The sequence below is a fragment of the Oncorhynchus nerka genome, linkage group LG11 (assembly GCF_034236695.1).
Source record: "Oncorhynchus nerka isolate Pitt River linkage group LG11, Oner_Uvic_2.0, whole genome shotgun sequence".
NCBI classification, from domain to species: domain Eukaryota; kingdom Metazoa; phylum Chordata; class Actinopteri; order Salmoniformes; family Salmonidae; genus Oncorhynchus; species Oncorhynchus nerka.
In genome coordinates, this window is record NC_088406.1 from 34,463,278 (window position 1) to 34,485,617 (window position 22,340).

The 22,340-nt window shown below is 44.8% G+C and overlaps 1 protein-coding gene across 2 annotated transcripts in view; it reads right to left on the minus strand.

Annotated features, from left to right (window-relative positions):
* Positions 1–3,777: 3,777 nt before the first annotated feature.
* LOC115136738 (replication protein A 70 kDa DNA-binding subunit-like) overlaps positions 3,778–22,340 on the minus strand; it is a 40,364-nt gene continuing 21,801 nt past the window's right edge. For both annotated transcript variants that reach the window (XM_029672482.2, XM_029672481.2), the window contains 5 exons: positions 20,725–20,854; positions 13,421–13,597; positions 12,134–12,241; positions 11,118–11,204; positions 3,778–4,708 (listed from right to left, as the gene is read on the minus strand). In XM_029672482.2, the coding sequence (XP_029528342.1) occupies positions 4,601–4,708; positions 11,118–11,204; positions 12,134–12,241; positions 13,421–13,597; positions 20,725–20,854 (610 nt within the window). In that variant the 3' untranslated portion in view covers positions 3,778–4,600. The remainder of the gene's footprint in view (positions 4,709–11,117; positions 11,205–12,133; positions 12,242–13,420; positions 13,598–20,724; positions 20,855–22,340) is intronic.

Genomic DNA, 22,340 nt, shown 5'->3' on the forward strand with positions numbered 1-22,340 from the left:
CAGCTAAAAGTAGGTAAAAAAAATACATAAATCTACAAGCAGTATATTTGTAAATGCATCAGGGGTAACCAGGTTCATACTGTTTACAGTGCTCTATCTACTGCATAGAAAATCTGCATATCAACTGATTTCTCCAGTTTAAGTGTCCTCTACAGGTGTGGAACATAAATCGGCTAAATTAGAATTTATCTCACAAATCAAAATTCTCTATAAGAACAGAGACTCATCAAATTCCTTACCATCTGAGTGAAACAGATGAGCAGCACCAACGTTGACAGTCAAAGGTTCTCACCAAGCAGCTGTTGATAACAGACAGCACTGCCCTACAACACTATCCTATCCACCCATCACAGTATGCTTAGCCAGGCTGGGAGCACTGCACACACTATCTATAAAAGTCAGCCTTGTCACAGTCAGGAGGGCAAGACGGTACATGCCTTCAAGGTAATCAGAGAGGTTTGAGGTCTTAACCAGGTTTAGATAGAACTACTAGGTACTCTGAACCCTGCAAGTGGAGCGTAGGGGATGCCATGCCCCAGGGAGCCAGAAGCAGCCATTTTGGTGCTACTCATCTGTCTGACCTGTTCAATAGAGACTTGACGTCTTAGCAGATATATATACTTTAACAGTAGTGTAGCATCTAGGAGCATATTTCATATAGATTAAGAACCCCCCTACTGTACTATTCAGACATCCGTTTTCAGGGTGAGATCTGGGAATGTCCTCTGATCCCAAGTCTGATGCTTGTGTGTCTGTACAGTCCTGTTTCTGATGCTGATGACACTCTAACTCCTTCCTATGTGCTTCAATATAGTTTTTATTTATTCATTCATTCAATTGAAAGACTGATTTACACTACAGTACATTGAGGCCCGACTGATTGTGATTTCTCCACCTACAGTGGGTATAATAAGTATTCACCCCCTTGGATTGTGCACATTTGGTTGCCGTACAAAGTGGGATTGAAATAGATTTCATTGTGATTTTTGTTGTCATTGATCTACACAAAATATTCCATAATGGCAAAGTTAAATGAAAATTCTACACATTTCTACAAATACAAATTAAACAACAAAAATATAGTCGTTGCATAAGTATTCACCCCCTTTGTTTAGGCTAAATTAGTTTGTAAGTAAAATTTGGCCAAACAAATCACATAAGCTACAGTACATGGACTCATTCTGTGTGAAATAGGGGTTCACACAATTGTTTAATGACTACCCCTTCCTCTGTCCCCCATACATACATCTGTAAGGTCCCTCAGTGTCAAGTATTGCATTTCAAGAACAGATTCAAATACAAAGACCAGGGAGCTTTTCGAAAGCCTCAAAAAGAAGGCCAGTGCTTGGTAGACAGGTAACAATAACGCATCTGACATTGAACATTTGCCATTCAGTTTTGGTGTGTGATTTGAACATCTCTATAAGCATGGTCAACTTAATGATGATGCTGTGGATGATGTATTAAACCACCCAGACACATCAGAGATGCATCTGTCCTTCTGAACTGAGCTGCAGGACAGGAAGGAAACTGCTCAGGACTGTCACCACAAGGCCATTGGTGATTTTAAAACAGCTAGAGTTCAATGGCAATGATTGGAAAAACTGAGGATGCCTCCACAATAATGACCTAAAAGAGAAAACAAGAATACAATTATACAGAATAAAAATATTCCAAATCATGCATCCTGTGTGCAACAAGGCACAAAAGTAATACTGCAAAAAAAGATGGCAAAGGAACACACTTTTTATTTTGGGCAAATCCAACATCACTGAGTAACTGCCTCCTTATTTTGAAGCATGATGGTGGGTATGCTTGACATTACCAAAGACTGGGGAGTTTTGCAGGATAAAAATAAACTGGTTAGAGCTAAGCACAGGAAAAATCCTAGTGGAAAACCAGCTTCAGTCTGCTTTCCACCAGACACTGGGGTGAATTCACCTTTCAGCACTACAATAACCTACAACACAAGGCCAAATCTACACTGGAGTTGCTTACCAAGATGACAGTGTCTGTTCATGAGTTGCCAAGTTACATTTTTGACTTAAATCTGCTTGAAAAACTATGGCAAGATTTGACAACTGCTGTCTAACCATAATCCCAAACATCTTGAGAGTTTAAATAAATTTGAAAATAATAATTGGTAAGTATAAATATTGCAAAATCCATGTGTGCAAAGCTCTTAGACTTACCCAATTCTCTCAAGTCACTAATCGCTGCCAAAGGTGTTTCTAAATTGTATTGACTCGGGGGTGAATAATTATCTAATAAAGGTATCTTAGTATTTTATTTTTCATTAATCTGATTATAATTTTTTTATCTTCCACTTTGAAATTAGAGTATTTTGTGTAGATCATTAAATTAAATCCATTTGAATCCCACTTTGTAATACAAAATGTGAAGAAATCCAAGGGGGGTGAATACTTATCATACCCACTGTAGCTCACCTGCCAACCCCCAGGTCCCCATCTGTAACACCCATCTGTTTTCAAGGTAATAGTTGAGTGGGAACGAATTCTGATTATTACACAGAAATGTAATTCAGTTTAATTGAATGTGTCAGCCAATATGTGTCATGCTAACAAGTGTAAAATCAATTGTGAAAGTGCATTAAAATCGAATGTTCTATCTAATTGGAAGTCTGCATGGCATAAAGGAAATTGGAAGGAAATCATTTAGCTAGGTGTAAAAGCCTGGCATCTTGTGACGACTCCTCAGGATAAGCTTGAATGAAGTGATATTATTCGTAAAACACCATGTTTTAAATTAGTAGTCTACATGCAGGATGTAAGAACTATTTATGTGATAGACTTGCCTCCCCAAAACCGTCAATATGTGTGAGTGCGTCATGGAATTAAGTGTTTGAGCTCAGCGACAATCACTGGCTCACCCCTCACTGAGCCCAGAGGTTATTTCCATCGTTACATGTGTGACTGACAGGCCGAGTGTGTGTGTGTGTGGGGGGCGATCCGCTCTGCTTTGACACCAGTTATCTTCAGAGCCAAAATACAACAGCCATCCCAGCCAACAAATGACAACAGCGGCGTTATATAGAGGAAACCTCTAGGAAGTCTTCCTGGGGGAAATCACCGCATAAAGAAGCAGAGGGTGTCAGTTTGAGAGGTGGGGGAGGGAGACACAAAGACAAACTCAATCAATGATGCACAGCTAAAAAGAACAACATTTTGAACAGCGGGAAGACAGCTTTAATCCATCTCAGCTACACACAATGGGCCGAAGATGCAGCGTTCAGTGGAAACGCGATGGTTATCAGAAGAAAAATGGGGAAGAAGAGCTTTACTGATGTTCTGCTTTAATACAACATGGAAGTCAAGACTGCAGGAGGGTATCAGTGGCACATCTGAGCTCCACCTCTGGAGATTGATGTTCGTCCCAAGTGGCACCCTATTCCCTATATAGTACACTACTTTGGACCAGAACCTTATGGGCTCTAGTGCACTGTAAAGCGAATAAGGTAGCATTTGGGATGCGTCCAGAGAGCACTGTGAGCCAGCTACTGAATAATTCTTTTAAAATGCAGCAACAAAGATGAAGGCTCCAGACCTGTCCCATGGCCCCCACCCCACTGCCTGATCTTTAAATGGGCTGAGACCTGGTTAACCTGCCTGCTGTACAACATGGTTACACTCAGACATATTTATCTGGCTACACTCCAGCCGAGCATTCTAACACATCACATTAAACTGGGCCCTTTATTCATACATGTCAACAGAACAAAGCAGAAAACATTCATTAAAAAACACACCTGACAACTCCTTGACTTTTGGTCACAAACAGGTTTATTTTTATGTAATCAACTGACCAAATCGATGTAAAGAAAAATGCCAATTATTGCTGTCTGAAATATTCTAACTTAAGAGGTACTGAAAATAATTACAAAAATTAAACCATGTATCTACATAAATACAGTACAGCGCATTTCCTGCATTCTGCCTGCTGTGTGTGAGAGTTAGAAAATCCCTGCTCTTATCAGGGATGGGTAGGTCCAGGCATAGTGATGGTGGGAGCGAGTGACAGAGTGCTAGCTACAGTACAGACCCCTCTGCGTATACAAAACACCCATGCAATAACAGCTGACTTAAGACAGACCACACAGCTATGATTTCTGTGGTTATGACGGTCCCATCCCAGGCACCATTCATCCCTCCATTTAATCCACAACCCAAAATGTCAGCAGTTTCGGAAGTCACCCCCCACCCATCACCATAACACAGAGAGATATGATCCTGCCCCAGCAGCACTCTCTCAAGATTACTGGTTGGGCCAAGAAGACAAAACCAAACTTCCAGTACATTCAGCACAGTTAATGTTCAAAGTTCAGTGACTTACAGAGTAACAGAGGTACATGGACACAGCTAAATAAAAAAGTATAGAATAGTAACACTTCAGTTACGTCTGAAATGGCACCCTATTCCCCATGTAGTGCACTACTTTTGGTCAAAAGAAGTGCACTACATAGGGTGCCATTTGGGATGAAACCTAGGACTGGTTCACAGTCAGTCTGGCAGGTTGGGAAGTGCTGCGGCTGCAGATCAGGGGGCGAAGCTTGAACGTAGCCGAGGGGGCAAAGCGAGCGTTCTTATTGGGCGGAAGCCATCTTCCTGATGTTCATGATGAGTCTCTTGCTGTACTCCTTGTGGTCCACAGGTTTCACCTCCATCACCGTGGCCTTGATCCGGGACTCGTCCTAAAGGGACACATGGAATAGATGTTACATGATGTCCCCCTCAGTGTCCATTCACTACACTAGCTACCTCCCAATTATCTCTCCTTCCTCCCAAAGTGTGAACTAATTCACTTCCCTTCACTGATTTCAAAGTAAATGACTGGTACAAGAAGTGTGGAGGAAATTCTCTACAGCCCATGCCTCCACCAATCCAATGCTTTAGATTTGTGGGAAGTAGTATATTACTGGGACGCACCCAGTGTGTTCGAGGGAAGACAAACCAACATAAACCTCGGCCATGTGCAGTAGATCACCAGCTGGGTGTCAACGAACAGTGGCCATTCAACATGTAGAATCATTAGCAAATTAACAGAAAAAGACAGCCGAGGTTCTGTGGTCAATAGACCGGACACCCGCTGCTTTTAACTGTTGGTCTACACGGTCCGTTTGGACTTTTACTGGAATGCATGTTATACAAGCTTGTTCAGCACAGGTGACTGACTGGTTCAGCCAGAGAAAGCAGCACTAAGTAGGCAGGCGGCCTGGTACCAGAGAGAACACGTTAGAAAATGTGATATTTCAATAGTCTGTATTTAAAATCTGGCATTTAAATGGACGGTGATGCAACCTCTGTGCACTGCGACAGAGACAGCGTTTAAATGTTCTCACCACCTCCGCATCTGTCTAGAGTAGATAAGGTCGTCCATCACTCTTTAAAGAGGTGGCTAGTCACCGGCTACGTCCCAAATGACACCCTATTCCCATTTCCCTACATACTGTACTACTTTTGACCAGAGCCCTAATCGAGCCTGGTCAAAAATACATGTTCCTTTCAATTGACTCACTCTTATTAGAGCCTGAGAGAAAACAAGCCCCCTCTTCTTGTCCCCTCACTAAGAGGGAATCCTACCCTTCTAAGCAGGCCTTACAAAACACAGGGCATAAGTGCACACTGTAGCAAAACATTTTCCAACGGAAAGCTAAAATATGTGTTTCATATTGGACTGGTAGTTCAAGTAGTCCCTCCCTGTTTGTCAGTTCTCTTCTGTTTAAGGTGGATAATGAATGCGACCCAGCAGAAGGTTAGATTCGACAGTCATCACCATACTACAGTCACTCTCTTTTTGCAGATCTCTACAGAACAATCCTCAGGCTAGGGTAATAGTTATGCTGCTGCTAAAATGCTAATTGTACACAGTGAACACAAAAGATCAAAACGCTGCAATCAATTGCTGATCTAGAATTTTCTCAGAGGAGAAATACCCATTTCCTGAGCAGGGTGAGCATTGTTCTTGGCTGTGCATGTGCAGGTGGCGGGGCAAGGTGCAGAGCGGGGTGAGGGAGGGTGTCATAGGGTGCGTGACAGAAGGAAATGGGGGTGTTGTAGGAAGAAGAGAAGAGGTGTTGTAGCACTCCTCTCTCTCACATGGGATTAAAAAGGACCATCTGCCCTGTGGTTACGATCTGCCATGTGGTTACGATCTGCCATGTGGTTACGATCTGCCCTGTGGTTACGATCTGCCCTGTGGTTACGAGCTGCCCTGTGGTTACGAGCTGCCCTGTGGTTACGAGCTGCCCTGTGGTTACGAGCTGCCCTGTGGTTACGAGCTGCCCTGTGGTTACGATCTGCCCTGTGGTTACGATCTGCCCTGTGGTTACGATCTGCCCTGTGGTTACGCTGCACTCACTCCATTAGGTTCAGCTAAAAAGCTATTTATGCAGTCTGGATGTTAGTGCATTCACACTCTCCTATCTGCCTCTAACCAGGGCCAGATGGAACGCTTGAGAAGGTATACAGTAACGTTATGGTTCAGCGGATGACCTCAGCCATGTGGGGTTTGACTTCTGCAGACATCTGCAGCCTGTGGTCCACTGAGTACCTCCCCTGTTTACAATACTAGTTATTACTGTAATATTTTTACAGACCAAAAATGATTGAACCATGGTTTAATTGTTCCCTGTTCATTGAATTGAAATGCTAGCTGCAATGGATATCTTCTCATTTCTACAGTAAGAAACAAGAATGATGTAACCATGGTTGCATTGTGACTGTTCATAGAAGAAGTCCACTCCATGAACTAGACTACAGCAGATACGTCCCCATCTCTAGCAGAGGTCTGTTGGTCGCAGCAGGTGTAGACACTAGCCCGAAGACAGCGGTCCTGACAGGGCTGTGGTGTAGTGTCAGTCCTGTGCTCTGCCCCCACCTCGGTTTACATGCTGACACAGTGTGGCTGGGGGGGGGGCAGCTCGGCTAGCTTACCAGCATGTGTGTGATGGATGTGACAAAACTTTGTGTGTCTGTGCCTACACTCAGGCTTCAGACAGCTCAGGCCCCGTTTGTTCCAGTCACACATAAAACTATTTTACATTTTGGGGGGGGGTCACTGTGGGATATATTTAAGATACTCTTTAAAGAGGTAGGGTTTCAGACGTTTTCAAAAGATGGGTGGGGACTTCCACTGTCCTGACAATAGGGGGAAGCTTGTTTCATAAGCTGCCCAGCATCCCTACAAAGTGCACACACCCCACAGATACACAGTGCAGTTCCGATGAGACCTTTCGTTAATAGTACTAAGTGTGCCAGCGTTGCTATGGTAGATAGTGGGAGCAGAAACCTGACTAACCAAATCACACATGAAAAGGGCTTCAGTCTTTTCATCCTGTGTGCAGCGGCTCTGAAACAGACACAGCAGCAGAGACGAAGGGTGGTCTGGAAATTTTTTTCTACCATCTAATGAGTAACTTCCTCTCTCGTCACTCTGCTTTAGTCCCCCAACTCACCCTCACCTCCCTTTTCTTCCCCCAGAGCACACTCCTCTCACACACCGGTCTCTCAGGCACACACACACACACACAGCCTACTGCAGTGCAGCTCCACAAGCGAGTGTGACAGAGTTTGTCAAGCGATTAGTGTTGGTCACATCTTGCCAGAAAGGCAGGATTTATGTGGGCAAAGCGAGGAGAATCAGACTGCCGCTTGCTATGCAAATCCACAGCACTTCTCTGCTTCTTCTTTCGTAGTACTACTGCACTGGGCTCGGCCTGTCATGGGTTGGAAATGGATGGAAGGCAGACATCTATTTGAGAACTTAACATGGTTTTATGTCCGATGTGCTCTCTTTTCTCCAATGTCCCCCAGACAACCACTTGAGACCCAGACAACCAAGCACTGGAAACAGACTAAACAAGTTACAAGGACTAAACTGTCTGGACCAAGAGAGAAAAGTGAGAGCTTGGGGGAGGGAATAAGAGCACTGTACAAAGTTACAGCTGGGTTACGATCACGTATAAGCTAATCATTGTTATTTATAAACTAGGCTTCTCTCACCACCTGATTCCTCACACAATGATCAAATAGATTGTCAGCAGACATGGCTAAGCTGCATCTTTTCCATCAACACAATATCATGTCTCTGGTAGTCTGTCTGTGGTCAGAGCAGCAGGTAGGTAGCTACAAGGTCACCTCTGGAAGTGCTGACAGCGACTTTGTTTTCTCATCTAATTCTGCATTATACAATCTCAAATGACTGATGCAAACTGCTTCTTGAGTAAAGATATGCATATTATTAGTAGATTTGGATAGAAAACACTCATGCTTCTAAAACTGTTTGAATCATGTCTGTGAGTATAACAGAACTTATTTCGCAGGCTAAACCCCAGGGACAAACCATTCAGATTTTGGTTGTTGTTGAGGGAACTCCTCAATGGATTTTCATTGGGAATCCAGATTTCTAAGGGACCTTCTTGCAGTTCCTACCGCTTCCACTGGAGGTCAACAGTCTTTAGAAATTGGTTGAGGTTATTCCTTTGTGTAATGAAGAAGTACAGCCATCTTGAACGAGGCTCACTTGAAGTGTACTGTTAGAGGCGCGTGACCAGAAAGCTAGCTACAGTTTGTTTTCTTCCTGTATTGAATACAGATCATCCAGTCATCAATTTGATCAATTATTTATGTAAAGAAATACCTAAAGTTGTATTACAAAAGTAGCTTGAAATATTTTTACAGGTCAAATTTTGAGATATTTTGTAGTCACGTTGAGCAAGTTGGAACCGGTGTTTATCTGGATCAAACGTGCCAAATAAATGGACATTTTGGATATATATCGACGGAATTAATCAAACAAAAAGGACAATTTGTGATGTTTATGGGACATATTGGAGTGCCAACAAAAGAAGCTCGTCAAAGGTAAGGCATGAATTATATTTTTTATTTCTGCGTTTTGTGTCGCGCCTGCAGGGTTGAAATATGGTTTCTCTCTTTGTTTACTGAGATACTATCCTCAGATAATAGCATTGCTTGCTTTCGCCGAAAAGCCTTTTTGAAATCTGACATGTTGGCTGGATTCACAACAAGTGTAGCTTTAATTTGCATGTGTGATTTAATGAAAGTTTGATTTTTATAGTAATTTATTTGAATTTGGCCCTCTGCATTTTCCCTGGCTTTTGGCCAGGTGGGACACATATCCCAGAGAGGTTTTAACCATATGATGCTATAGTACTCATGTCTAGTAAAGTATTGGTATGAGTTATTACCTGTATTGGTATGAGTCATTAACCATATGCTATATTCCCAGCCCTAATGTCAATATGAGACCCTTACACTGTTCATCCTACATCAGAAAACATGCTCTACAACCTAGCTACTCGACTCAAAGTAAGAAAAACAGATTATTTTTCCTCTCAAGGAAAATTGGCTTGCAGCAGAATGCCCAGATATGTTTTAAGGAAACATTTGCTTGAGGCAATGGCCAGGACATCCTTGAAACAGCAGGCTCCTTCCTGTAAGCTGCCGAGGCTGAGCTGAGTGTGTTCTCACACACACACGTTGTGACAGACAGTGGTCTCTACTCTTCTGTTGTTAATAGGCCTCCCTGGCAGAGTTCCAACTCTCCCTGCTCTCAGTCCCAAACCAATCAATTATTTTATGCTGTGCCCTCAAAACAAGGCTCCATCTGTGTAGCTTCCAGGAGAGGGTGACCACAACTAATCTGTGTGCACCTTTCACACAGCCCCTGAAAACGAGCTGTCGTCTCAAGAAAACCCACCGTCTGTTCTATTCTGTGGTCTCTATCCACAGACGAAGGGATGGAAGGAGAGAAGAGGCAATTCAACCAATAGAAGGAGAAATGCCACAGCCAAATGCTGATATTTGTCAGGCCAATTGGAATATGAACGTCACACACAGCTGAACATAGAAAGAAGCTGTTTACATACTGATTTCAATAAATTGGCATTCTGTCAAACCTCTGAACAAGATGTGTGTCTGTGTTCTTTTTCCTCCCATCCAGATGACTGGAATTGAACCAGACAACCTCTACCTCATTGTTGGAAACACGCTCTGATATGAAGTAATACATGTCTGTTAGGCTTGGGCAGTATACCCGGGAATTAGGAAAAAGCCACATGATGGTTTTTCAATACTGCCAATAGCACGGATCATTTTATTTTTTATTTTAATAAAGTTGAACATTTGTTGCTACTTTTTAAAGTAAATATCTGCATTCAATTTGTGTAATACGTTAGGAGATGAAGAACACTGCATTCTACATTTCACCTGTTACATTATTACAACACAATGACAAGAGACCGGAGCCTTGTCGTGTAGCACGCGCCAAGTGATCTAGTTACAGAACTCACAACTAAATATTTGCCCGCTAAATATCTTATAACTATTAAGTTAACTGTCTAAAATGTGCTAAATGCTCTGCAGTTGTATATTTGGTTTGCTAATTTAGTAGCTAGTTAGCTATCCATCTGTTTAGCTTCTTCCAAAATCAAGTACTCGCTTGGTAACAGCAGAGAATCCCCTTCCTGGATCAAGAGCCTTGCTAGCTAATATTTGTTTTGTGCGTGCAGCAAACTGTTACTTGTATAGTTTAAGTCAGAATCTGTACAAAATGTTTGCAATGTGCTCATTAGCATTTAGTTAGCATTTTCTACAGGATTTCACATGTACTTGTTAGAATGGCTAACCTTTGGATTACAGAGTATCAGTGGGGTTTGAAAAGAGTGTCCCTTGTTTTCAGTGTCGGTATTACTGAATATGGTATGGCAATCTGGATACCGTCCAAGCCTGATGTCTGTCATTTTATACATTTAGAGTCAAATCAATATATCGGTTGACTGATTAAAATCGACTGATATTGGGCTTTTCCCCCTCTATTTTAGATCTATCATATTGGTCTTTATACCACCGATATTGACAAATGATGAACAAAAACATGCTAATCTGAGTACTTCTGTTCACTTAATAATGTTTGTTTTTGATTGTAAGAAATCACATTCAAAGGTATCTTTGAAGAGACATATCACGTCTGAAAAACAATGCATCGGCCGATAAATTGGAACAGGTATAGCCTACTTTGCCTCCCAAAAATAAGCATGGTATTGGATCCCCAAAATCCCATATCTGTCAGACACTACTTACATTGTAGGTCTCCAGCTTGACTCTGTTACGGAAAACAAACGTGTGGAAGTTGGCCTGCTGAAAGATCTCCTCGAAGGCAGCTTCATTCTGCATGAAAATTAACAAAATGGGATCAATTTAACATTAATGACAATCAGAAACGTGCTCGTTTCCATTAAAAAGCCATTGTTTTAATCAAGATGGCTGGTTCTAAATCAAAGCCGTTTTCCATCTAATTAAAAATAAAATAATAATAATGTAGCGCAACATTTTTTGTTAAAAAAACACTTATTATGATTATTTCAATAGAAGTCCTTGGGTTATAGAGGCTGTGTGAGGGCCTACAGAGACCACACGGCACAGCAACCTGTTTAGGCTTGCAGGGACAGGCTAGATTAGACCGTGCCTGGGGTTCAGCACCTCCCCTAGGCCATTTCCTCAGGCCAGGCGGGCAGATAGGGAGACAGGCGGGCAGACAGACGGGCAGGCGGGGAGACAGACGGGCAGGCGGGGAGACAGACGGGCAGGCGGGGAGACAGACAGGCAGGCGGGGAGACAGGCGGGGGGACAGGCGGGCAGACGGGGGGACAGGCGGGCAGACAGGGGGACAGGCGGGCAGACAGGGGGACAGGCGGGCAGACAGGCGGGGAGACAGACGGGCAGGCGGGGAGACAGACGGGCAGGCGGGGAGACAGACGGGCAGGCGGGGAGACAGACGGGCAGGCGGGGAGACAGACAGGCAGGCGGGAGACAGACGGGCAGGCGGGGAGACAGACGGGCAGGCGGGGAGACAGACGGGGAGACAGACGGGCAGGCGGGGAGAGAGACGGGCAGGCGGGGAGAGACGGGCAGGCGGGGAGACAGACGGGCAGGCGGGGAGACAGACGGGCAGGCGGGGAGACAAGACGGGCAGGCGGGGAGACAAGACGGGCAGGCGGGGAGACAAGACGGGCAGACAGATAGGGAGACAGGCAGACGGGGGGACAGGCGGGCAGACAGACAGACCGGAAGAGAGGGAGACAGGCAGGCAGGCTCACCGAGTCCTTGAGCTGCCCTAGGTAAGCAGCGTTCTGTCCCAGGATGGCTTCAGCACTCTCCTGGAAGCAGGTCACCCACTGGTTGTCCCCGTAGTCTGCTATGTTGGCCTGCAGGACAGGAGGAGGAACAGAGAGACAGACTCATGTTAGGAGTGAGTACTTTGGAAAGTCAAAGGTCATCTGGGCTTTGTTGATCATAGGTTGCAACATAAATAGCACCCTATTATCTTTATAGAGCACCACTTTTGACAGGAGTGCAATGGGCCCTGGTCAAAAGAAGTGCAACACATGGGGAATAGGGTGCCATTTGGAATGCATTCTTCTCAGGGATTTGATACTTTGGTTTATTATTGTTAATGATGTCACGTTGATGCTGAATATTCAATGGATTGTCGATTGCACAAGTTTATACTCCTGGGAAAATCATTACTCTAGAACTCTCCATTGGGCACCAGCAGAACCAAGGTGTACGTGTGATGAGAGCTGCACGCAGTGGTAGCATATTCCCAGTTTATGTTTCAGTTCTGTGAAGAGAAGCAATATGCTGACTGGCGAGAGGTGCAAAACAATAGAAAAGCAGCTTATTTTAGATGTCTGGCTGCGAGAGCTCATTTGCTGACTAATTGAGGAAGTATTTTAATGCTGCTATTTTTAACAAGCAGAGAAATAAATGCCTCAACATTGATGGGGGGGAATAGAGCAATTAACTCAACATAATCCTGATTTCCAACAAAACAAAACATGAATCCGAAATAGCCGGCCACTATTTAACACCTGCAAGCAGCGAGAACAAAATGGCCTTAAATAATCTTCAAACATGAGTGTAAAGAGATCCGACGGGGAGAGTTGAGGACCGTCAGAAGTAGAACGACAGGGGAAGACTGGCTGGAGTCCTGGGAGAAGAGGGGAAAACTGTGCCCAGAAGGAAGGAGAGAGTGAAAGAAAGAAAGGGGTGTGAAGACGAGCGAGAAGAGTGAAAGGAGGGAGGAAGACAGAAAGCGAAAGTGTGCATGCCAGAGAAAAAGCACAAGAGGCAGAGTAATGAGAGGCAGTATACAAGTCCCCCAGAGGAAGACACACCGGCCACAGCAGACACAGCCCCACCAAGGGTCCTGTGAGGATGAGAGAATGAATAGAGGCCTAGGGGAAAGGGTCAGGAGCGGGCAGAAACTGTCACAGTGAGGGTGAATAGGGTGGCAGAGTGGGACGCAGCGTGTGTGTGGGTCCTCTGACTGCGTTCTGAATCCATCCAGAAAGAGAGGGTTTAGACAGAGCTGAGCCACTCACAGAGAGGATGAGTCGGTACTTGAAGTTGGGGAACTCTTTGTCACACTTCTCACAGCGGAACATGCCATTCTGCTGGTCCACCACCTTCTTATTGCAGTCCTGACTAGGGCACGCCTGGTACAGACAGTTCTCCTTACGGATGTACACTATGGTGGCGATGCAGCTGAAGTAGTCTGCCTGGAGAGAGAGACACAGGCAACACACAGCCAACATTACTGAGTATACTTCTTAGTCCTTTTAAAAAGTGTCCACTTCACATGTTTTGTGGAAGATCATACTGCTATACCTGCAGCTGAAGGAGTCCGCCCGGACGGACACAACCACACGAGAATCATTCAGCCAATCCTTTTCAAATGTAGATGTTTTGTGGCAGGCCATATTGTAATGTGCAGGTTTGGTCTATGATTTCTACATAAGGTTCATGACATTACACGGCGCAGAACTAACAACTAATAAGCATTAAAGAACATCAACTAGAATATTCAAACTCTATTAAAAGAGAAACATTACTGCAGCGGGATGCAGAAAGAACAATCCAACCGCGATCTGCATAGCATAGCTCCAAACACACATACAAAACTGCAAAGGCAGGCTGCCTCATCTTTTGTTTATGGGGCATATGCAAAGTTTATAACCCCAATATACATAAACAGCCTTTCAGAATATTTCCTAGCCTGTCGGAGAGCAGCAAGCACCTGCTGAGAATTTCCCAGCGCTGAGTCCTGAAATATATAAATGGAGACGGACAGAAAGGGCTGTGGGAGGGAGCAACATAATGACGTGACTCAGTGTCAACAGGGTTGCCTCTCGTTCTGTCAACACGTTGCAGAGCTCCCTTTCTATACCCCCACCCACCTCTTCATACGCCTTTCTGCCACAGACAGGTGGAATCTCTCTCCCCCTCTACTGCTCGTCACCATGTGACAATGAGGTGACAAGAGGCCCAGAGAGGTGAAAACTGGGTCACGTTGAAGGGGAGAGAGAGGAGCAGACACCTCCACGTCTTAACACCGTCTACATCCCAAACAGCGCCCTATTCCCTATGTAGTACACTCATTTCGACCAGGGCCTATAGGCAACACCACACAGTAATATCTCATTATGGAAACACACACAGGAAAACCTCTGAGGCCAAGCACCTTCATAAGTCAGTCATTAGGATTCATCCAGAGGACAAAACAGGGTGTACTCTTTTAAAAACCTATAACACTCCCTTACACAATAATGACCTACAGTAGGATTACAACAGGGGATTGTAATAGCCTGGACATCCTGATTCATATTCATGGAGGGGAACATTGCCTGGCGTACAGAAAGGAAAGCAGGGGACAGGAAACAGGACATTTCTGCCTGGTGCACTTCATTGAGAATTCCACATGCAAGAGGTTCTTTCTTTCTCTCTATAGTTCACAATCTAGATGGAGGCCCCAGGCAAAGTCTTAACCTCCAGTTTTCAAAGGAAATAAATAGAAAAACTAAAAGGGAACGTTTCTGCCACATTGGTCGTAATTGATTTCGCTCTCTCCCCATAGGCTGACTGCTGACCACTGTCAATATGCCTAAGGAATTCAGCCACAATTAAATTGCACAGAGGGACAATTGATATTTTATGTCACTTCAGACCACAAAAACACTTGGGGAATAATCAATGACAGTGGACAAATGAGAGAAAAATCTCTCCCTTTTCAAAGCATTGAATCTACCTTTAAAACACCTCATATTTTCCTTCCCACACTGCAGCTTCCCCAAAGAGCACTAATTAACCAAGTTAATACCTCCACAATTACCATGTCACTCACCACAGAGAGAGAGAGAGAAGAGACTACTGAAGACGTTTTTCTCCTGTCTCTGTCACAAGGCTTTACGTACGCAGGCAGTGTCAAGCCACCGGGAAGGAGCGGACTGTGGACGGGGTTAGCCATTCGCTGTCGACAGGGCAAGTCGGTGTTGTGGAAATTGGGGGTTTTGACAGAGACTGTGTGACAGGGACAATTAATTGCCGCTGACTTGCGGAGGGCCGACCTTGTGACCCCATGTCTCAGAGTCTCTACGGGCTGAGCAGGAACAGTACGAGTAGGACAGACTGAGCTCGAGTCAGCTTCTCTGTCAACCCCAGCCTTCATCACACACAGACACTACAGGCTGAACTAGAGCCTTGGGTCACACCTCTCCCTTCCTCTCACACCACAGCCTAATGCCAGGAGAAAGCTCCTTAACCCAACAGGGGGCTAATGGATAGTGTGGAGGACTCTGGTGAAGGTCAAAGGAACTAGAGAATCAGCAATGCTCATACTGGATAGCCTATATAGTGCCAACTGCCTACTCTACAATGAGATAGTGACAACGTTTACATGCACTTTATTATGCTAATTTTAAAAAACATTGGCGAAAGGCCAAACTGGAAGTTAGCATAAGGTGATTTAAACACCTGGTTTTCTGAGCAATCTTTCAAATTATTTGGACATGTAAACAGCTTAATCAGTGTTCCAGTGGTGGGGAGGCAGGTAGCCTCGTGGTTAGAGCGTTGGGCCAGTAACCGAAAGGTTGCTAGTTCGAATCCCCGAGCTGACAAGGTAAAACCATCTGTCGTTCTGCCCCTGAACAAGGCAGTTAACCCACTGCTCCTAGGCAGTCATTGTAAATAAGAATGTGTTCTGAACTATACTTGCCTGGTTAAATAAAGGTGAAACAATAGGTCTGCGCATGTGCCAGCACCGGTAGCCTCCCTCTTATGCGCGAGAGAAGTGAGTTCAGAAAAACTCAAAGTAAGCATCTTAAAAATAGTTCACACATCTAAATGTATATGCCGAAACCAGAACAAAAAAAGGATTTGCCAAAATAACATGGTGGTAGAACGTCTATTTTGATTGGCGATTTTCTGAATTTATCTATCTATCAGGTAGCCTGATTTCAGATGTGTCCATGTGATTTTAGGGAAATCGTTTTTTTCCTTCCAAAGCATGTAAATGTTTTAAACTATTATATTAATCCACAAAAAAGGCATTAACCTCTTCAAGTCGACCCTCTACTTTTTTGAACATTCTGTTAAAAATCGCGCAACATTTCAGCGCCCTGCTACTCATGCCAGGAATATAGTATATGCATTTGCTTAGTCTGTGTGGATAAAAAACACTCAGACGTTTATAAAACTGGTTAAATCACTGCTGTGGCTTTACCAGAACGGCATTTACATCGAAAAGCACAGGAAAAACTGATCACTGAAAATGGGAAAATATATCCATGCGCTACTTGATCCCATTGATAAAGGTGAACCACAATTAATTGACTGAGGTTGCAGTACCTACAGCTTCCACACGGTGTCTAGAGTCTTGTCATTTCCCTTCGAGTTTTTTCTTGGTCAAACACATGCAGGGCACCGTATCTCCTCGGGTCTAGGACCGGATATTTTCGTTGAGTTTCTAGCAGGACATTTTTCCAGACGGACAGCTAATGATCTTTACATCGCCTCCTGATGAATTTTATCGCTTATTAACGTTTACTAATACCTAAAGTTGCATTACAAACGTATTTCGAAGTGTTTTGTGAAAGTTTATCGTCGACTTTTTGAATTTTAAAAAATGACATTACGTTTTGAAACAATGTTTTTTTCGTTTATCACACAGTCTACATATAACGATATCTAGGCTTTATATGGACCGATTTAATCGAAATAAAGACCCAAATAGTGTTTATGGGACATCTAGGAGTGCCAACAAAGAAGATGGTGAAAGGTAATGAATGTTTTCTATTTTATTGTGCAACGCCGAAATGCTAATTATTTTGTTTACGTCCCCTGTGGGTCTTTTGGGGTGTTACATGCTATCAGATAATAGCTTCTCATGCTTTCGCCGAAAAGCATTTTAAAAATCTGACTTGTTGCCTGGATTCACAACGAGTGTAGCTTTAATTCGATACCCTGCATGTGTATTTTAATGAACTTTTGAGTTTTAACTAATACTATTAGCATTTAGCGTAGCGCATTTGCATTTCCAGAGCTCTAGTTGGGACGCAAGCGTCCCGAGTAGAAGCAAGAGGTTAATGTGTGCATGTAACCTACAAGGTCTACAATGTGAGGGGCGTGTCAAGTAACTGGTTAGCCTATATAGTGTCCATACACTACAATGTGAGGAGCGTCAGGATTCAAGAATGAACAATAAGAGCGCTATACTGAGGCTTGGTGACACCAGGCCCTGGAGAACTGCAGAGTAGATGAGAGAGCAGCAGAACCAGGACTAGAGCCCAGCCAGCCACTGAGCCAATCACCACAGCAATGCCCCAACATCCACCATACACACAAACAGGTAGGGGTTTAGCCACACATAGGTTTCCAGTCGAGTGTTGCTCTTCTATTATTTATCTAAGCCTAGATATTTGGAACAACATGCCCCATTTTCCCCTCCTTTTGCTACGGTAGGACATTTTCTCACATGCTCTTTGACCCAAGCCTGTCTATACCCCAAAATCCTCTACCCATTCTCCAACACCTCACTCCTTCACATGACCTGAGTCCATCTGTGTCTGTTAGTCAAGCCTGAGCTTTTCTACTATTGTCCCCCTCTCCTAGTATAATGGCACCGGAGGGGATGGCTGCTATTTTGTTTGTTTTTTCGTATTGTTCGCAACTAATTTTGTACATAATGTTGCTGCTACTGTCTCTAATGAACAAAAAGAGCTTCTGGACATCAGAACAGCGATTACTCACCTCGAACTAGACAATTTTTTTTTAATGAGTCCGACATGAAGGATGCTTTGTCGAGACAAGGCCCAAATCCCCGCCATCAGCATGAAGACTGAGAAAAGGGGAGAGGAGGGCAGGGTCTTTGTCCCCATGTGCAGTTGCAAACCGTAGTCTGGCTTTTTTATGGCTGTTTTGGAGCAGTGGCCTCTTCCTTGCTGAGCGGCCTTTCTGGTTATGTAAGTCGCTCTGGATAAGAGCGTCTGCTAAATGACTTAAATGTAATGTAAATGTATATAGGACGCGTTTTACTGTGGATATAGATACTTTTGTACCTGTTTCCTCCAGCATCTTCACAGGGTCCTTTGCTGTTGTTCTGGGATTGATTTGCACTTTTCACACCAAAGTACGTTCATCTCTAGGAGACAGAACGTGTCTCCTTCCTGAGCAGTAGGACGGCTGCGTGGTCTCATGGTGATTATACTTGCGTACTATTGTTTGTACAGATGAACGCGGAACCTTCAGGCGTTTGGAAATTGCTCCCAAGGATGAACCAGACTTGTGGAGGTCAATTTCTTTTCTGAGGTCTTGGTTGATTTTCCAATGTCAAGCAAAGAGGCACTGAGTTTGAAGGTAGGCCTTGAAATACATCCACAGGTACACCTCCAATTGACTCAAATTATGTCAGAAGCTCAGAAGCTTCTAAAGCCATGACATAATTTTCTGGAATTTTCCAAGCTGTTTAAAGGCACAGTCAACTTAGTGTATGTAAACTTCTGACCCATTGGAATTGTGATACAGTGAATTATAAGTGAAATAACCTGTCTGTAAACAATTGTTAAAAATGACTTGTGCCATCCAAAGTAGATGTCCTCACCGACTTGCCAAAACTATAGTCTCTGAACTGGAAACACTTATCTCCCTCACTAGCTTTAAGCACCAGTTGTCAGAGCAGCTCACAGATTACTGCATCTGTACATAGCCCATCTATAATTTAGCCCAAACAACTACCTCTTCCCTTACCGTATTTATTTAGCTCCTTTGCACCCCATTATTTCTATTTCTACTTTGCACATTCTTTCACTGCAAATCTACCATTCCAGTGTTCTACTTCGCCACCACAGTCTTTTTTTGCCTTTACCTCCCTTATCTCACTTCATTTGCTCACATTGTATATAGACTTATTTTTCTACTGTATTATTGACTGTTTTTTTACGCCATGTGTAACTCTGTGTTGTTGTATGTGTCGAACTGCTTTGCTTTATCTTGGTCAGGTCGCAATTGTAAATGAGAACTTGTTCTCAACTTGCCTACCTGGTTAAATAAAGGTGAAATAAAAAAATAAATTTGTGGAGTGTTTAAAAACTAGTTTTAATGACTCCAACATAAGTGTATGTAAACTTCCGACTTCAAGTGTACATGTACAAATTACCTCGACTAACCTGTACCTCCACACATTGACTTGGTACCCCCTGTATATAGCCTTGTTACTGTTATTTGTATTTCATTTTTTAAATCAACTTTTGTTTATTTAGTAAATACTCTTAACTATTTCTTGAACTGCATTGTTGGTAAAGGGCTTGTAAGTAAGCATTTCACAGTAAGATCTACACCTGCTGTATTAGGTGCATGTGACAAATACAATTTGATTTGGATTCTCCATCTCTCCCAGTCAATCCTGAGCTTTTGTACCATCCCCTCCCTCCCTGTCGATCCCCCTCTCTCCCCCAGTGCCCTTCCAACCAGAGAACTCCTCACACAAAGTCAGTCAAATAAACCTAATTAAAATCCTCTCATCCCTTATCCCAAAACAGAGGTTAATAACCAAGGCCCAGGATTAAATAATAGTTTTATATTACAAATATTAAACATATCAATTTTCATAACCTTAGATGAATTATACACCTTTCCACCCTTCTCATAAAATGAAAATAAGAAGCTGAAATTTCAAGCACATATTTTACTTGACTCATATGAGAGCAATCACTTCATTACCAAGATTAATGAATGGAGCCACTCTTATCTTCACAATCAATATGGGAGATAAATGTGACGTCACAAAGCACATACCTAGGTAGGGAGGGCAGCAGAGGACACCTATGTTGGTGATTAACGAGAGGGAGATCATCAGAATACCGTAGGGTGCATCCCAAATGGCACCTTATTCCCTATATAATGCACTACTTTTGACCAGGTCCCATAGGGAATAGCGTGCCATTGGGCCCTGGCCAAAAGTAGTGCACTATGTAAGGAATAGGGTCACATTTTGGACAGAAACAAGCTAGCATTCTGCTTTAAAAATAAGCTTGTGATCCAGTAGCAGTCCTTTAATGAATCGTAACCAAGAAAAGAGAATCCTTGGAAAGACAGGATGAAGTGACAAGGTTCCAGTGTTTCATGGTGACTGAGATAGAGATGCTGCTGTGTGTTGGATCCACAATGCAGGTTGGTCTACTTCCCACCTTCAAAGAAGATATCGCTTGTAATCGATATTGTCTTTCAGTTTGTCCTTGAATATTCTTGCTTTGAATCAAGTCAAGAAAAAATACATTTTAGACTGATGTACATGTTTGTCTACAACAAAGTATGTTAGTGTGAGCGTGTGCTGGTGTGTGCGTCCGCAAAAAACCTTGTCTCCGTGTCCAAGGTGCTCCGTCTTGATGTCTGCCAGGGTCTTCCAGTTGGTGTTCCCTCCTCCTCCACCTGTCCTCGCATCCGTCAGAGACTGGCCATCCATAGAGTGGCCCTCCTTGTCATACCTGGATGGACACAGTTAAACACATACACCTTTAGTCAACATGTCACTGCAGAAACAACCCCATCAATCTCAATAGAAAAGACAAAAGAAGTCAAGTGTAATACATAGAGGTGCCTCGTAGACCACCGTCTCGTAGCCTAGTGCCTCGTAGGCCACCGTCTCGTAGCCTACCGCCTCGTAGGCCACCGTCTCGTAGCCTACCGCCTCGTAGGCCACCGTCTCGTAGCCTACCGTCTCGTAGCCTAGTGCCTCGTAGCCTACCGTCTCGTAGCCTAGTGCCTCGTAGGCCTACCGTCTCGTAGCCTAGTGCCTCGTAGGCCTACCGTCTCGTAGCCTAGTGCCTCGTAGGCCTACCGTCTCGTAGCCTAGTGCCTCGTAGGCCTACCGTCTCGTAGCCTAGTGCCTCGTGGCCTACCGTCTCGTAGCCTAGTGCCTCGTAGGCCTACCGTCTCGTAGCCTAGTGCCTCGTAGGCCAGGCCTAGTGCCTCGTAGGCCACCGTCTCGTGCCTAGTGCCTCGTAGGCCACCGTCCGTCTCGTAGGCCAGCCTAGTGCCTCGTAGGCCACCGTCTCGTAGCCTAGTGCCTCGTAGCCTAGTGCCTCGTAGGCCACCGTCTCGTAGCCTAGTAGCCTCGTAGGCCACCGTCTCGTAGCCTCGTAGGCCACCGTCTCGTAGCCTCGTAGGCCACCGTCTCGTAGCCTAGTGCCTCGTAGGCCACCTCGTAGCCCACCGTCTCGTAGCCTCGTAGGCCACCGTCTCGTAGCCTCGTAGGCCACCGTCTCGTAGCCTCGTAGGCCACCGTCTCGTAGCCTCGTAGGCCACCGTCTCGTAGCCTCGTAGGCCACCGTCTCGTAGCCTCGTAGGCCACCGTCTCGCCTCGTAGGCCACCGTCTCGTAGCCTAGCCTCGTAGGCCACCGTCTCGTAGCCTCGCCACCGTCCTCGTAGGCCACCGTCTCGTCCTCGTAGCCTCGTAGGGCCACCGTCTCGTAGCCTCGCCACCGTCTCGTCGTAGGCCACCGTCTCGTCCTAGTGCCTCGTACCACCGTCTCGTAGCCTCGTAGGCCACCGTCTCGTAGGCCACCGTCTCGTAGCCTCGTAGGCCACCGTCTCGTAGCCTCGTAGGCCACCGTCTCGTAGCCTCGTAGGCCACCGTCTCGTAGCCTCGTAGGCCACCGTCTCGTAGCCTCGTAGGCCACCGTCTCGTAGCCTCGTAGGCCACCGTCTCGTAGCCTCGTAGGCCACCGTCTCGTAGCCTCGTAGGCCACCGTCTCGTAGCCTCCTCGTAGGCCACCGTCTCGTAGCCTAGGTAGGCCACCGTCTCGTAGCCTCGTAGGCCACCGTCTCGTAGCCTCGTAGGCCACCGTCTCGTAGCCTCGTAGGCCACCGTCCTCGTAGGCCTCGTCACCGTCTCGCCACCGCCTCGTAGGCCACCGTCTCGTGGCCACCGTCTCGTAGCCTCGTAGGCCACCGTCTCGTAGCCTCGTAGG